This window comes from Cimex lectularius, unplaced genomic scaffold (assembly GCF_000648675.2).
Source record: "Cimex lectularius strain Harlan isolate CLEC.00 unplaced genomic scaffold, Clec_2.1 scaffold173, whole genome shotgun sequence".
NCBI lineage: Eukaryota > Metazoa > Arthropoda > Insecta > Hemiptera > Cimicidae > Cimex > Cimex lectularius.
The window spans coordinates 1-18,570 of NW_019392800.1; the positions used below are offsets into that span (position 1 = coordinate 1).

General features: G+C 34.1%; 2 protein-coding genes across 2 annotated transcripts; one reads left to right on the forward strand and one right to left on the reverse strand.

Annotated features, from left to right (window-relative positions):
- Positions 1–848: 848 nt before the first annotated feature.
- On the reverse strand, positions 849–6,480 carry LOC106666591 (pheromone-processing carboxypeptidase KEX1-like). Its single transcript, XM_014393877.2, has 2 exons — positions 6,363–6,480; positions 849–1,454 (listed from the first exon to the last, which is right to left on the reverse strand). Exons 1-2 carry the CDS (start codon positions 6,377–6,379, stop codon positions 908–910), a joined length of 564 nt encoding a protein of 187 aa, XP_014249363.1. The 5' UTR covers positions 6,380–6,480; the 3' UTR covers positions 849–907.
- A 5,014-nt stretch (positions 6,481–11,494) lies between these two features.
- LOC106666587 lies at positions 11,495–16,300 on the forward strand. Its single transcript, XM_014393873.2, has 4 exons — positions 11,495–11,620; positions 15,510–15,680; positions 15,803–16,030; positions 16,122–16,300. Exons 2-4 carry the CDS (start codon positions 15,528–15,530, stop codon positions 16,248–16,250), a joined length of 510 nt encoding a protein of 169 aa, XP_014249359.1. The 5' UTR covers positions 11,495–11,620; positions 15,510–15,527; the 3' UTR covers positions 16,251–16,300.
- Positions 16,301–18,570: the final 2,270 nt, after the last annotated feature.

Sequence of the window (18,570 nt, forward strand, 5' to 3'; positions counted from 1 at the left end):
CCAAAGTCGTTAACTCGCAACCGAGGCTTCAATTTGGATAAAGCGAAAAAAAATATACTTTTCAACTTAGGTTTATTACCGATTATTACCAATTATTTTTCACTACTCATCGAAAGTATGGAGTTCATTCACTAACTAATTGATAGGTTTGTCAATGTTTAGTGATTATAAAAATTATATACAAAATAAGTCATGCAAACAATAAAGATAACTAATTTGCCTGTTTATGGATAAAACCTTAATGAATAATTATGGATAAAAAGTGTAGCAAAATAAATAGCTAATGTTATGACAAAAGAGTTGATGACTTCTCCATATCAAAAACGCTTCAAGGAATCAATGCTTATAGAGGAAATATGTAAGACCTGATTTCCTTTTATTCCTTAAAATTCTCAGTATCAACAATGTCTAAAGTAATCATAGCAGATGAAAAGTGTGATATCAAAAAATTATCCGGGAGTGTCGTTGGCCACAACGGTTTGGGTGTTGACATTGTGCTCATCACTGTACAATAAAGGTCCTGGGTTCGAATCCAGCAGCCCTGCATTCCAACTCGACATCCTTACCAATGGGCTTTTTTTCAAAAACATCGGCACCCCGAGCGTTCATATAACAAAAAAAAATACATTTAGAGACATTACACTGATCAATGTCTTAATTGATCAGTGTAGAACTGATTAAAGAAAAGGGAATTCAAATTACCACATATTTGGGTAGTAAAAACATACGTTGAAGGGGTGTAAAAAACTAAGAATCAAATTCCGATAACATAATAAACTAAGTGTTAAAAAAATAAAAAAATATGTGTGTGAAACTAATTGCACTAAAGTAAAATAAATAAAAATGGCCAGCTTGTAGAAGTTTAATTAGTGTGAATTTATATTGTTGCTTTTTTTTATCAAAGATGTTATTTTTGTGAGGAAGCGTGTGGTTGAAACCACACTAATGGCTCATTCCAAATGCCATCATAATACAGCTGCATTGTTGGCACTCTGACCTTCTCATGGTTAACTTGTGCGACGTTTTCTTTCTCCATCATCATAGTTTGGATTTTGTTCCATGGATCTTCAACATCATCTTCATCATCATCGTCATCATCATCATCATCAATACTATCGCAGTCATCATCATAGGTGTCGTCATTTTCGAAGTATGAAGTATGCCATTGAACTTTCATGCTGCTATCGTCATCCGATGAATCCTCACCTTCTGAGAGTATGCGAATCGTTTTCATTTTACCAACCCATTCATCGCCGTATTTTTGCTTTTCCTCGGCTTGGAGCTCTGCCTTCAACTTTTCGCTTAATGTGTTTGATGTGTCTGTTATTTCACTTGAGAACCGAATGGTTGGAAGTTTGTTATGTAAAACTTCCAACGTTTTTAAGGGGTCTGTTTTCTTTGTGGCTCGCTCTAAATATTTTGCAGCCCGTTCTTTCTCATTATGAAACAAGCCACTACAACAAAGAAAATTTGACAATTATAACTTCATCTTAAAATTAATAATACTTAGCTTGTACATGTCTAAATGTTGTATAAATACTCAAACTATGTCCTGAATGAAACTAGTGAATGTTTCTATTTAGGAAAATTAACTAATGGTCATAATTTGTTGGCATTATTACTAACTTCCTTTCCATTACTTTGGTTATTACCAAACATTTTGGTGTTTTGCCATTTCATCATCTTGAGTGTTGGATATTGAAATGCCAAAATGCATCCCACAGATCAAACCAGAGGGGATAAGCACTCCCAAATAATCAGTAACAGCTAATTTACATAAAAAAAGCTTACAATCCTTCAGATTACATGTAGAAAAGAGATTTAAAGAGAGAGATTTAAGAACCAATGATAGATTTGATATTCTAGACATAAATGACAATTAATTTATATTTTTCGTTTGGTCTACCTATCCTCACTGTTTTTATACAAAAGACAGGACAGGCAGACAAAATGTTCAGAAATGACCAAACTACAGATTCATCACCTCGCAGGCCCCTTGAGTTTTTTTCTGCTACACTTTTCTTTTTTTTCCATTATGGATCATTTTATTGTGATATTTTTTTGCCAATTTCAAAGGTGCAAGTCTTTTTCAAATATAATTCATCTGTTTTTGCAACCTTTTTGGTTAAGTTTTGATGAGTGACCTAGTCCAAAATGTGGTCTTTTTTTCTAAATACTTAATTATTAAAGTCTAAGAGACGGACACAAACTTAAACTCTTTAACAGGTACTTGGCAGCTGTACAACTGCGATTTTCCTTCCACTTACTATCAAGTAAGTTAATAATACACTGTTGAAATTGTAGGTGCAAGACGCAAGCTTGAAATTAATTCAATGGAATTTTTCAAAACCATCTTCCAGACAGCAAATTATAGTTATGTTACATAATTGAACACAAAGGGGATGGTGAACCTGAAATAATCAAGCACTACAACATGTTAAACTTGATGAGAGCTGCACCGAATATTATAGCAATAGAGCACAATTGTTTTAAAAAGCATCTTGTTAGAAAGCGAAACACCCAAGGTGACACCTAAAATTGTGTACACATCCAAAATCTATAAAATAAATAAAACCAGGAAAACAAAACAATCTGGCAATACCTTTGGTACCAGGACACAAGGGAATACCCACAAACTGGACAGAGACCAATAAGCCCAGAACCTAAATTGTTTAAAAAATTGTCATAGTTAACATTTTAGATTCACTAGTTTTAGTGGTCCGCTTGACCAATTAATATATTTCAATTAATTAAGGGTTGTTTTTTTGTTTGTTTTTTTAGTTGAGATAAAAAAGTTAGTGTCACGAGCGGGATTCGAACCCACGATCTTCGGCTAGATACACCGCTGCTCTACCACTTGAGCTATCGTGACCTCGATCCACTCGGACACTAACTTCCTATCTCAACCCCACGTTTTGAATTTTCCTTCCTTTTTGCCATTTTTCAAAAGAGATCGTGGGTTTGAATCCCGCTCGTGCTCAACTAAATAAAAAAAATAAAATAAAAATAAATAAATAAATAGTTACAATGGGTATAAAAAAAAACATTGTAAACTCATGATTAGAATAGAATATTCAAAATATTTACAACATTTTACACATATTTACATAGGAGTGCCAGTTTGTACTATAACCTCCTGCTTCAGAATTTTTAAAAAGAGTGTTTCAGCAAGACAAAACAAAAGTTAATTTAAGGGTATAAATTGTAAGAAAAACCCTGAGCTGTAGGCAAGGTTTAAACTAAAGTGTTCTTCACTCTCCTATGTATGTACACAAAGTCCAAGTCGTAGTCCTCAGCTTGTCTAACTAACTGATTACACTAGGTATTCAAAGAAATTTTTTTGTGAGGCATTTTACGTGGTGTACAATGTAATCCATCTCTGTGTAAATGTGCAAGTCTACTGTACTGGGGTGTAAGAGGGGGTGATGAGGTCACCAGCCGTAAAAACTTAATTTTGCATAATTTGTAGTGAGGCGATGTTTGATCATGACCTCAAAACCCATGAGGAGCAAGCAGACAAGAGCATTGATCAAACCACTACTTTGTAGAGAAGTTTGTTTACTATGAATGGTTTAGAGTCTCTGCACAGTAAGGGGAATATTGCAGTTTTGCTTTCATTTACTCTATCCCTTACATGGGCGGCAAAAGTTAGCTTACTGTCAAGTATTACCCCAAGGTACTTAACAGTACCAGATCAAAGTATTATCTGACCTCCGAAGGCAACATACGGATACAACACAGGCCTGCACTTTGTAAAGAGGATAGTTTTTGCTTTTGTGGGATTTATTTTAACCTTTCATTTGTTACAGAATCTGCCAATACAGCCTTTATAAGTCTGCTGGCTATTGTATCTACACTCCAGGACAAAGTTTAGATGGCAATGTCATCAGCATAAGTGAATTATTTTAATCAGGTATGGGGGAATCTATAGTCATTCAGCCTGCTTATCACTCCAGCCTGCCAAACGCCTTCCGGATGTCATCAAAACCTAGCCAGTGTGCTTTCATTGGTTAAACGCCCGTCTCTAGCTAATTAGGCAGTAGTGGAGAGTCCTAACTGTAGCCCAAACTGTTCACACAGGATAATCAGGTGGACATTGTCACTATCCAATGATGATTGTCCCTAGCTAACAGGGTATTCTTTCAAACGCAGAATGCTAAGCAGACTAATCAGCCTATAGCTGTTTGGATCACTGAGTAATTTGTCAGGCTGCAGAATCAGAAACACTTTAGAGGTTTTCCAGAGAATGAACAAGTAACCAAGTGTGAGAAATTTGTTGAACAGATTAGTGAGGAATACTGTGACTTTTAATGATAAACTTTTTAGCGAAATGTTTTGGATATTGTCTAGGCCTGGTGATTTCTTATTTTTTCTTGAATTGATCATTTCTTTAATTTCTTTACGAGGAGTGAGGCAACAGTCCAAAGTGTAATAATGGTAGTATTCTTGATTAGAGAGCCCTCACCAAATTTGGCAAATCCATTGATACAGTAGACAGGGTACTTAGAGGAGTGATATCTGAGTGAATGATTTGAGATTACTCCTAAACAACATGGGTATATTGCATATCAATGCATCAAGGAAAAAGAAACTGCCACCCGTATTATCTAAAAACGCCATGGTACCAAGAGTACTCTACTATTTTATAAGCTTAATTTGTTTTTAAAAAAAAATAAACATGGTTTAGAAATTATGTAATAAAAGCAGAACATTAATTATTAATAGCCAATGATCGATCATTACCTCCTTAATAATTATTAACGAATAATCAATATTAGAGATGGTCTCATACCATCTTTATACCATATTATTTAATTATGTGTGGTGATTAGTGACCGTTAATCGATATTTATTTAGAAATCGTGAGATGCGGTCTGGTGTGATGTAGGTTTGAGAAAAACATTTTCTTTATCGTGCCAACGTTTCGATCTTTATTGAGATCATCTTCAGGGCCTGGGATTTACAAACATTGTCTACATATAACAATTACATTNGAATTTTGCTTAGGTTTTTTGCAATTATAGATATGTTGCTTTACTCTCTTGTCCAGATATTGGGATGTAAGACCGATGTAAGTTGCCGGACAGTTTAAACAGTTGATCTTGTAGATTACGTCAGATTTATTTGTAATTGGTGTGGAATCTTTAATTTTGGAAAAAAGTGTTTGAATTGTTTTATAATTTTTGAAAGCTATTTTGAAGTTATCGGACAAGAGAAATGTGTTTAATTTATGTGATAGGCCTTGGATAAATGGTATGGAAATGTATGCTGGTTTGTTTGTATTCGATAGACTTAATATAGTATTATTAGTAATAGTGGATGGTATTAGTGTTGAGTTGTTTATTCTGTTAATTATGTGTTTAGGGTAGAAATTGTTATGAAGGATCTGTTTGTATATCTTTATGTTTTTGTGGTGGAAGGATTCATGGCTTAAGGTAATCATTCTGTGATGGCCATGTTTATTATTGTATGAAGAGGATGGTGAGATGTAAAGTTGAGGTAGCGATCTGTGTTTCTTGGTTTTTGATACCAATCTGTGATTAATGGTTGTTTTATTACGAGTGTATCTAAAAATGGTAGTTTTTTGTTGTTTTCGATTTCAAGTGTAAATTGTAGGCGTGAGTGAAAGCTATTAAATGTATCTAATGTAGTTTGAATTTGATCTGTGGGAACAGCTGTCAATATATCATCTGCGTATTTAGTGAGGAAGGGTAATGTGAATGGAAGTTGTGGTATGACCGTGTTTAGTAGATGTGTCATGATTATGTCTGCCAGTATCGGGCCTAGGTTGCTACCCATGGCTATACCAAATAGTTGTTTGTAAAATTGATTGTCGTATGTAAAAAATCCGTTAACACAGCAGTGTCGGATCATTAACAATTATTTAATTAAATGAACAAAAATAGAAAAAATCACATCATACTATGCTGAGAAATGTGGCAACACGCCACGTGGTCGTTGTGAACATATGGTTAATTGTTTTTTTTTTTTTTTATATTTCCGACTAATACCAGTATTTGGATTATATTATTATCATAGGATTATCATAATTAATTTAACAAAACTAAAGATAGGAGTGATAATTAAGACTGTTTTGGGATGGTTAGGTTATACGTGTAAGGGCTCGTAATGAATTTTAAAAAAATGTCGCTAACCAAGTTTAATTATTTACGGTGTTAAACAATAATAATTAAACAAACTATGGTCAAGTAGAGAGACAAATTTAAGGGATTGCACGACTTCGAACGAAAATATTCAGACCACGTGTTCAAATGAAGCCATCTTTCAAAGAACGATAAAGTTACATTGAAATTTACTCAAGAAAAGATATATAAATGATTTAAAAGCCAGAGAATACTCACTTCTCCACAATATGCATCTCTGTGTTTTATTAATTTTACAAATGTAATTTTGAAAACGTGAATTACTTAAGACGATGGCCGATATAGAAACAAAACGATTTTTGACCGTTACGACTTGCAATTGGTCTTATCAGGTATAACAAGCCATAAGAAAATAATTTCCCATAGTTTAACCATTGTTTCCCTTTTGCTCTTTACATATTATTTGTTGTTTAATTAATTATTATCGAACCGAATCAGTTTTCCACGTTCTAAATATCTTCTTTTTTTAATGGACGTCTTTAATTTTGACCAATTTTAAAACGAACGAATTTTGGGGGATGGGCCACGAAATAATTCAACGTTCTACTTTTTGAAAGAATTAAAAGGCTCGAAGAATTGAAAATTTTGTCCATTAACGTTGTCAAATGCCATAACAAAAGAATAAATAATTTATTCTCCATACTCCTCCATAATTTCTGAGTCTCAAGGTCCACTGGTCCGATTTGTAGACAAAAATATTGGTCTTTTACTACACATATTTGCCTTAAATGCTTCACTGTTTCATGGCCCTTAGAACGAAAATAATGGGAGCCAGGACAGAAAGGAATTTGGGATAACGAAAAAGGAGGCACACTTGTCAGAGGAGGATATGCAAGATCTCGTAAAGGTCGATTCATATCTACGAGCACAAGAGCGTGTCCATCACGTAGCGTGGCAGACACGGCACAGACACTAGTATTTATACCATGCGGTAATCACAGCAACAGAAACCTACATTCTACAGACCAACGAAATTTTTCGAAGAAGAGCTTGCTGCTGTAGCAATGTTATTAGAAGAAGAGAATGAAGAATATGCAGAAGTGGAACCAAAGAAAAGTATGTTTGCTGTTCATCCGATGAATGTGAAACGAAAAAAGGAGGGAGACTTTCACACACTTTTTAAGGAGCCTGAAGACGATGAAGAAAGATTTTAATCTTGTCTGTCGTCTATTCGTACTAACCGTATTGAACCACACAGGCAAGAAAAGACAACCGCAGACATGTGCCGGCACAAGCAAGACATTCTCGGCGACAATGCTGCCCGGTGCTGGTACGTGTCAACACTGACACGCTCCGCTCACGTTCGCTAAATATGAACGTTCCTATATGTTTTGTATGTAATGATTTTTTTGTGTCTGCCACGCTACGTGCTGGACACGCTCTGTGCTGGTAGATATGAATCGACCTTAAGCCCTCAACCTATACTTGGAATAACCAAAACAAATACAGAATCCTCCAACATAGAATGAATCCAAAAAAGAAAGAGGAGTGGATGGGGAGAAGGACACTGGACACAGGAATCTTATGTAAAATAACTATCCTATGCTAATATAAATTGTCACAAGACTGACAAACTCTCTGCTACAATTATATTTTATTTATTTGCCAATTAACAAAATTTACAATTTTACAGATATGGTATTTATACAATATTATATTATGAACAGTAGATTTGTATTATATAACAATGGCATTTACCCTAAAGCCTAATGGCTTGTGCTGGGTGAGATGAATAATTGTAAAACAATTGAAGAAGGCCAGACTCAGAGGAGTGCTGACCACAATAGATCTATTCATGTGGAGGTGCAGAAAGCCTTGTGGTCGCCTCTTTTATCCCTATCCTAATCCCCAGAGGAGTGGTAGGACTATTAACTGGTCAGTGGCATTTGAGAAAACATCTACATAATGTGGGCATATTCAGCGATGAACCCCTTTGCAAAATGATTTAGATCGATAGATAAAATGTTTATTTATTACATAATACAAAATGTAGATGAATACAATCCTTAACATTACTGCATGGGGGTGGACCCATTTGCACGAGTTGGCCCATTCTTAACTCTATTCTTACCAATTACAATTTATTTGATCCTACCCATAAACAATTAGTAAATAAATGGATGAATTTTTGTTTATTTATTTATTTTTTAACGAGGGTTTGGAACAGCAGAGGTCGTATCAACCCTTGGGGTGTCAGTGCTTTTAAAAAAAGCCCATTTGTAAGTATGTTGGGTTCAAATGCAGGACAGCTGGATTCAAACCCGGGACCTTTACCTTGATAATTGCCTTAACTGTTGCAGCCACTGCCCCCCCCCCAAAAAAAATAATAATTAAAAATCTATAATCGAATGATGAAACCACATTAAGAAAGAAAAACAGAAAGAGAAAGAAGGTAAAATAAAGAAAAGAAAAGAAGAGGGAAAAAAGAGATTCATGTTGTTTTCTAAAACTCAGGTGCCACGGACAAGCAAGGAAGCAAAACTTACTTCCTAGGGAAGCAAATTCCGTACTCTTACCCCTCAATTTTTAAGTATAAGAGCTAAAGTTTTAGAGTAGGATTGAAGGCTTGGGATATGATTGGTGCATTAGGATAAGGGACGAGGGAAAAAGTTGAAATATATTGGGAATATTTATTTGATTTAATTTTAAACATGTATATTATTTTATTTATTTATTTATTCACACATTATACAACCGCATTATACAATAAATTATTATATACATATAACTAAAATATATCATTAAAGATTTTCAAGAGATGTAGAAGTTTATGTGTTATGATCCAACTTCCTGTAAGCAATACTTGTGTTGAGAGTTGGTGTTGTGATGAATGCCATTACATGCAAACTAAGCAATACATTTTTTTTTTTTTTTTTTTTTTTTGTAAGTAAGTCAGGTTCGAATGCAGCGGCCCTGCATACGCATGTCAGAAATGAAGAAAGAGGCCAAATATCTAGGTGTGACACTAGACGAAACACGGGCATTTAACGAATACATTGACTCCGCTATCGAATTAGTGGCACAATCTATAATGGTGTGCAGAAGAATAGCAGGAAAAAATTGAGGATGCAGACCAGAAACACTGCTTTGGATGATGGTGAGACCTATTCTCACATATGGCACCATAGCCTGAGCCGATAAAGTCGGACAAATAACAAAATGAAGATAACACAAAAACACAGAGATTTGCATGCATAATGGGAGCAACGAGAACATTTCCCACATCAGTTATGGAGAAAGTATTGGGATTAATCATCCTCCACCACTTGATAATGAGGACAGCACAAAAAACTATTAGTATTACAAAAGAGAAACCTTCAATGGAATAAAACTAAAATTGAGAGATAGCAACACTCTAATGAAAGACCATCCGATATTCATCGCTCCAAGAGATGATGTGAACAGGATGTTTGGGTTTAATCAAAATTTCCAAATAAACTTAGGTACCAAAAAGAAAAGAGAGAAAAACACCTCCTTTAAGAAAGTCATATCTACTGGTACACAGATCTAAACTGCTCAAAAATGAATAGGGACATGGCCAATTTTATAGTATTTACTTTCCCCAGCATTTTTATTTTATTTTTCTTATAAATTGCATTAAAATTTATTAAAAATTACTGATTTTTTACTGAAGGAAAATTTAATTAAGGGATTTTGAAAAATAACAAAATAAAGGTTTTAATTCCACAATTTTGTTTATTGAAGACAATAATTTTTTTAGACAATTAATACTGTGTATAATGTCCTCTGAAAGCTAAAACCTCTGTGCACCTGTTAGGTATAATATTAATAAAGTTGTCCCTAATTTCATAAGGAATTTCACTCCATAGATGTCACAACACTGCACGCAGTTGTTGCATGTCAATGGCTGCATGTGCTCAATGGTATTGAGTCCAGACCTCAATGGGGAAGGACAAATGGAAAATTCCCAAGTTTTCTAAACATTGTTGTACCTCTGCTGCTATGAGGTCTGGCATTGTCATCCAGAAATTGAAAATCACTGCCAATGAGAGCCCTAGTTTGAGGGATGTATTCCTCGATGATTTCTTGGACATAACGTACTGTGGTGAGGTTGCCTTCAACAACATAGAGTCCTGTTCGTCCTCCAGTACCAATCCCAGCCCAGACCCCTGCACTGAAGGGAGCACGAACGCAAAGGGGGGCATTGTACGCATCCCCTGTTCTGAGTAGACACTTCGGCACCTACTATCACTGTACAGACAGAAACATGAGTCATCAGGAAACAGAACAGCATTCCAATTGTTGTTCTATTGTAGGAGCTCGCTGCATCATATTCTCCCGAGTTGCTGTTGGCGGGCTGCTGCTACAGGTCGTCTCAAAGGGGCATACAATGTGATGCCAATTTCCCGTAAACTATGCATCCACTACTAGGCCTCCTATTGGCACTTCCAGTCTCTACTAATCGGTCTAAAGCCCGGGTGACCACCCTCTGAGAAACGCCAACTGACTCTGCTATATCCACTTGCCAGTGACCTCAATGACTTATTCTCACAATAATATTGTGAACTTCTGCTTCAAGATGATGTCTTTCCATGGTTAAAGAGAATAAAACTGGATTAAAATGGAGATAAAGTGTTGTTTACAAAATGAATAATCTTCATGTTTACTATTCTTAAGTAAATCCGTTATTATAAATGAGGATTAATATTGAATTTTCTATTTTGTTTTATCCAACTAACAAGAATATATTGGTTAATATAATTAAAATTAATAGAAAAGAATAAATTATATATATCCCTGTTCATTTTTTGAGCAATTAGAATGCAAGAAGCCAGGTTGCGGTACAGCCATTTCGGGGAGACATTTCTCACACCAAAGGAGATAGAAGAGGCTCTAAGCAAAGTGCTTAGTTTTATAATGAAAAGCGCATTTTCCAGGGTATGGTTATAAGCTATAGGGTTCCACTTTATATCTGCTTAGGAAATGATTGTCATAATTCTGTATCAACCCTTCAACAACTATATAAAAAATATAAACAGTCCTTGTCTTTAATATATAACGATTAAATTTAAAACACGTATAACCTCGCCTATACACCCACAAAAACAAAAATAATTATATTATGTAACAAACCAAGTAATATTTAAATAAATATTAGTTAAAAAATGAAAGTAATGAGTAAGTAAATAGTAATGAGGGTAAACTTTTAAAGCTAGTTTTCTTTTTTTCTGGGCTAGAGGGTTAAAAAATAAATAAGAAACGGCAAAAACTGTTTGTGTATTGCCAATTAATATATTTGGATCATTCACCTCATCCTACAAAACGCCTTTTTATCACAAGGAAGAGGGAGGTGACGTCGCTCACTGTGGCTATGACCATGAGACTATTTGTTGCCTTTTTTCGCCAGGGGTCTACACAGAGGGGCAGTTAGCTTGTTTTATTTTTTTCGTTTATTTCCGACAGATACTACTTAGAACGGCCCAAAAGCATTATTGGTAATTACGTTAAATATAATTTTTGATCTATTTAATGTAGTATTATATTATAAATACAACCGCACGTGGCCGCTTCTAACGGTTATAAGGTATAGTTACGATACTCAATAAGGCCAACTCACACTCTACATTCACGCTAATAAATACATTCACTCGCACGCAAAAACCAACAGACGTTTGTTTCAAGTACAGTCCCTGTAATCAGGTGGCCTACTTGCTCTGTATGTATAGCCAAGCAAGACTAATGTGATCAATGGGGCTTGAACATTAACCTGAATTCACTAGTTTCGTGGTCCGCTTGACCAATTGATATCTTACAATTAATTAAGGTTTTCAGTTCAGATAAAAAAGTCAATGGCACAAGTGGGATTCGAACCCACGATCTTCGGCTTGATACGCCGCTGCTCTACCACTTGAGCTATCGTGACCTCGATCCACTCGGACACTAACTTCCCATCTCAAACACCTTTAGTTGGTTGAATGTGGTTGAGATGGGAAGTTAGTGTCCGAGTGGATCGAGGTCACGATAGCTCAAGTGGTAGAGCAGCGGCGTATCAAGCCGAAGATCGTGGGTTCGAATCCCGCTCGTGCCATTGACTTTTTTATTTCAACTGAAAACCTTAATTAATTGTAAGATATGAACCTGAATAAATACAAAAAATATGATTTTTAGAAAAGGCGGTAGACTGTAATCAAGTGAAAAATGGGAGTTTGGCGATAGGTGATTGAAGTGGTAAATTCATTCAAGTTCTTGGGTTCATTCCTACTCCTTGCCGATCCTTTAAAACTCACATTCAAGAGAGAGCATGCGGCGCTAAAATGGCACTTAATACTTTATGGTCATTCACAATTTCTCACAAGTTCAATCTTTTTAATGCAATCTCTTCAATCGCTTGTTATGCAGCTCGGGTTTGGGTGTTTGCTTGGTATAAGTTACAGCAATTATTGCTGTTTTTTATTTAAAAAGCTGTTCTCTCTGTCGACCATTGCCTTGAACTATATGCTTTATCTAGATACTGATTTAACATTGAAACTCCATTTTAAGTATGTACTGAGAACGATTACACTTCCAGCTTACAAATTTACTAGAGTTCGTGTGATTGAGGGGGTTAAAAAAAACTTTTGGTTTCAAAGTTGGTTGAATGCTTTTGAACTTTTGAAAAATACCATTGAGGCTTCAGTCCTTCATTAGATGATGCATCTCTCTGGAAAAACTGACAATCAAATTCAATATTAAAGATGAGAATGATACATCAGAAGAGTCTGTAGCGAATGCTAGAGAATGAAGTAGGTTCAACTTCTTCTAAAAACAGCTGGACGTTGAATGTCAATTATTTTCATTCCCTAATGAACCGGTGATTAACTTGACGGATTTGTGTTGGTTATTTAAAATTAGGGGTAAATTACTTTACCTAAATTTAACCCCATGGTTCGAAAGGAGTATATTGTGTAACTTAAGGGCAAGAGAGGATGTGGTTCATATTACGGCTATATGTCCAGTGTTAGCACATTTATAATGCTACACTTGGCTTGCTTCTGTTCTTTAACAGAAACAAAATTAAAAGAAGTGCTCAACACTGTAGACAGTTTGAATCTTGTAAAATTATGACCGCTTCACTTGGCATTACAGATATTTAGTTAATGAATTTAATTATTAATTTTCATCTTATGTTATATTATTGTTGATCATAATAAACATGCTTTTATTCTATATAAGTTTTTAGTTTAACTATTTTTCAATATTTGAATGCAATGTCAACTCGATACAATTTAATTTTTACTTAAACGTAAGATTAATAATTCTTGTTTGTGTATTTTTGTTTAGAGTATCTTTGTTTTCTTCTTTATTCATTTTATTAATTATTATTATTATAGAGATGGGAAGTTGGTGTCCGAGTGGATCGAAGTCATGATAGCTCAAGTGGAGCAGCGGCGTATTTAGTGAAAAGTCGTGGGTTCGAATCCCACTTGTGACACTGACTTTTTTATCTCAACCAAAACCTTAATTAATTGAAAATAATTTATTTGATCAAGTGGACCACGAAACCTAATAAAATTATTATTATAGCAAAACTATGTATATCACTCTCCAGCTGACGGATATCCAAGACTTATATGCTTTTGTAGAGCTTATGTTTTTACTATCTAAATATAGCCATATATGACAAAATTATGCTTGGCATTAGTGTTGAATGATGATAATCTTGAGACCTTCTCACCCCTTAAGGAGAGTCCAGGACTCTTGAGTGTAAAGCGCTTTTTTAAATAGAAACAAAAAGTAGATCTTTTGAGCATGTCACTTAGACAAATAGTAAGAAGTTTTAAGAACAAAATAGTGCACAAAAATTATGTCATATTACAATATATTTAGAATATAAATACAGAATATATATATTTATGAAAACTCACATTAAACAAAATAAAAAGCTATTGGGTTGTCCGGAAAATAATGCAGGATTTTGGTATTAAACAAAAAAAAAGAAACTAGTTACTTTAAAGCAATGTTCTTTAATCAAAATAATNAATCCTGTAAACGTAAACAGAATATTTTATATAGATTTTTTTTAATGAAAACTTAAAATCCTGCATTATTTTCCGGACAACCCAATAATTTCACATTGATCATTGATTGTCCGGCTAGGTTCTAGCAAGTTCTGTGAAAATCACAAAGTTATGTATAGGCAACATTAAATTAGGCGAACCCAAAAATAACAATTTTATAAAAAAATTATATATACTTATCTAACCACACTAATTGAACAAAAGTGATAACCTAATTTAATAGCCAAATAAATATTAATTTAATGATCCAATTAGACTAGAAAAAATAAAATGTCTTTATACAAAGAAGTGAAAGAAACCTCTTTCATAACATAATTAATTACCTGTGGCTAACAGATAACCATTTTCTTTTGAACTTATATTGTATTACTTTAAATTATTTTTATCAGCTTATTTTTAATTATATAATTACTCAATTAATTTACACAATTTTTTTGAAATGGAAAATTTGTGTCACAGGTACAAAAGTTAAGTTGTGTTCTTGATGCGATGATGGACCAAACATACGTAAAAATTAATTTCACTAATTTCGTGGTCCGCTTGTCCAATTAATACATTACAATTAATTAAGGTTTTTAGTTGAGATAAAAAAAGTTGAAAAATGGCAAAAAGGAAGGAACACTCAAAAGGTGGGTTTGAGATAGGAAGTTGGTGTCCGAGTGGATCGAGGTCACGATAGCTCAAGTGGTAGAGCAGTGGCGTATCTAGCCGAAGATCGTGGGTTCAAATCCCCCTATGACACAAATTTTTCATTTTGAAAAAATTGTGTATAATTAATTGAGTAATTATATATTTACTTAAAAAAATGAAATTAAATATAAGTTAGTTAAAAAATAGCAAAGATATGGACAAAATGGGTTAATGCACTTGTTTTCATCTAGAAATCCATTTTTATAAACACTATGCAGCTGTAGAACGAAGATTTGTTTAACAGCCTTTTATCCAACTCATCACTTTGATAAACCATTTGTCAAAACCCTTAGCGCCGTCCTCTGGAGTCAAAAGGATTTCTCCCCTTAGCACTTAATCTGTTTTCTATTGTACCGATCTGTTCCAATGGATTTTCATTTCATGAATGTAGCAAAGAACCTTGATAACATTCACTAGTTTTTCCTTGTCAAAGAAGTCAAGAAATGGTTGATGGATTAACAGTTGCTGAAAACAGTTCATTGACTCAGTCATCTTAGTGCAAATGCATGCATATCAATAAATAGGTGGCAATTAGGTAGGTTCATTTTGAACTTTGCAAATTTTGTAGACAAGTTTAGAATTTTTTTAAATTTTGACACTAATTATTACATTTAAAACAAAACAATTTTTTATACAGGTCTTAAACTTTTTAAAAATGGCAAGAAATGTTGAAATCAAAGCACGTCTGAAAAATCTAGACGTTCTTGAAAAAGTTGCACTGTTAGCAGGTAACGAAGGGAAAGTATTTCCACAAGTGGACCATTACTTTAATTCGCCTAATGGTAGGTTAAAGTTAAGATTCAGCGGGGTAAGAAAAACCTTTTTGTATTTAAATATTTGATTATCTATATGTTATATAATTAAGTTAGTTGAACAATCAAACACCCTTGTACTATTGTATTAGTGAATAATGTTGCCTTGATTTTTTAGGAATCATCTTCTGAATTGGTATTTTACAATAGAAGTGACAGTGTTGGGCCAAAACTGTCTAAATATAATAAAATATTTATTGATGATGGGAGTGCCATGTTGCAATTATTAACGAATGCGTTAGGCAAACGAGGAGTAGTTTCTAAAAAAAGACACCTGTTTATGATTGGTAACACCAGGGTCCACATTGATGATGTTGACAATTTGGGAAATTTTATTGAATTTGAGGTTACATTCTTCAAGGATTACATTTTGTGAAATTATATTCCATAGAATGTATGCTGTTAGATAATAAATAGCCCAATGTGTCTTTTTTCAGGTAATTTTGAAAGATGATCAAACAATGGACAGTGGAGTGCAAGTTGCTGAACAGCTTATGGAAGAACTAAATATTGAAAAGGAAAATTTAATTTCTTGTTCCTACATCGATCTTTGTACAAATTTGTAATACTGCAGTGTTTTATTAACGATAAAAATAAATGTTGTTGGTGGAATTAATTTATAAATCAAAATTAATGAACTTGATGGAATGGTGGTACTTTCATTTTGCTAAAATGTAGTCAGCTGTAATAACACACTTGGACGTACAGTGTTCCGTTTTTATTAAAGTGGTTGACCGAATCAACTGTTAATATAGTCTGGAAGGAAAACAATTGTTCAATGGCGAGGTATGTTGCAGTAAGACCTACTTGAATACAGTGTTGAAGTTTGCAACTTTAAAGTTGAAACATTGTTATATGCTGATGATGTGTTGTTCGTAGCTGACAATCGAGTAAGTTTAAAGAGGAACATAAACATAGCATATCATGTTCATACATAAAGAAAAGATACAGAGAAAGGTCATGAAAAACCTGTATTATGAGACATTCAATTACAGGAAGTGCCATCATTGCTCCTATGAAACCAGACTTGCTCTAGTTGGCCTGGATTCTCTGGTGAATAGAAGAGTTTTGGCTTCTGTTATATTTCTGTGGACGATCCTAAATAATTTTATTGACTCCCCAGCGATATTATCACCTGGACTGTTTGGACTGTAAATAAATAAAATATAAAAATAAAAATATATATTATGAGAAATGAAATTTGACCATTAACTTGCCAAATCTAAGGTGGTCATTTTTAGAAAGGGTGGCAGACTTGCCTCACTGACAGTTTTGTTACAAAGGGTTGAAATTGTAAATCACTACAAATATCTTGGGGTTACTTTTACACCTCACCTCTCCTTCCAGTATCATTTGAAGCAGGTGTCTTCTACAGCTAAGATGGAATTTAACAGAATTTGAGCTGGCTTAATGCTAAATTACAACACCCCACTGAAAGCTAAACTCAACATATTTAATACTATCTCTAAGTCTGTGCTGTTCTATGCATGCAAAATTTGGGAGTATTAACAGTATGAAGTAGTTGAGAAATTTCTGAAGATTTATATCAAAAAGCTTTTAGCCCTCCTCTCCTCAACCCTTTTATATTGAATTTAGAGACATCCACGGACCTATTGACAGTATCTACACTGAGGCCAAAGTTACTGTTCTTAAGATTATAAAACAACACATTTTGGTTCTCCCACTGGCATACTCTATTTTCTAAATAATCCACCCCCACATAACTTAAATGTTATTAATAGCTCTGAATGGAAACCTAATCTTGATTCTCTTCTTGCAAATCAGTGTACATCATCGAGAGGAGTCTATGAGGCTTGTTTTGACATTGTTTTTTGCTTTATAGAGATCTCAATCATAGTTTCCCACTGCAATTTAATGTCTGACTCTAATCTGCATCTGAATATGGGTGATTTGCGGTTGGTTGTTAAAATGAACTACTTTGGTTAAATTAGGGGCCTTGTTGAGTGTGATTTCTATGTAGCACTAAGGTCAGAGAAGTCGTGTACCATTTCTTGGCAGAATTTAAAATTTCAAAACAAATTTGTATGTTCCACCTAGGTGGCAATTTTCAATCTAGAGATGAACTAATTATTTAGCTAAACTCTGACCCAACCCCACATATAAAATATTACAGACATGCATGGTATTAAAGATATATTTACGTTTAAGAACTAAATATTTAAAGTTTAATGAGGTTTTTTTTTATTTGTTTTATTTTATTTTTTGGCTTTACTTTGATGTTCTTTAATTTTTCTCTTCTTTCACTTTTTGATTTGTTCTGCCCTTTTGATGCTTCATTTACCTCCAGCAGACAAAATTTTCCTTGCTGAACTGTGCTTATTTTATATTACTGTATTACAAGTACAGTACAATAGTAAGAAGTACTACAATTAATTAAGGTTTTTAGTTGAGATAAAAAAGTCAATGGCACGAGCGGGATTCGAACCCACCCATCAGCTGAGATGGGAAGTTAGTGTTCGAGTGGATCGAGGTCACGATAGCTCAAGTGGTAGAGCAGCGGCGTATCTAGCCGAAGATCGTGGGTTCGAATCCCGCTCGTACCATTGACTTTTTTATCTCAACTAAAAACCATTTTAATTGTAATATATTAATTGGTCAAGCGGACCACGAAATTAGTGAAAGTAAGAAGTACTATTATTATTATGAGCATTATTGAGTTTGTTGTTGTTTGCACTTCGTATAACCAATCCGGAGGAAATTTTGGATTGTAGTGGTAACATAACTGTGAGCTCAATAAAAATTAAAATAAGTTGATATTATGCTTATTGCTTCGTCTCCCCAGATAATACAATTTATGATAAATCCATTAGCCAAATATTGTAAAATGTGGAACCTTAAAATAAATATAGAGAAATCCATTTGAGA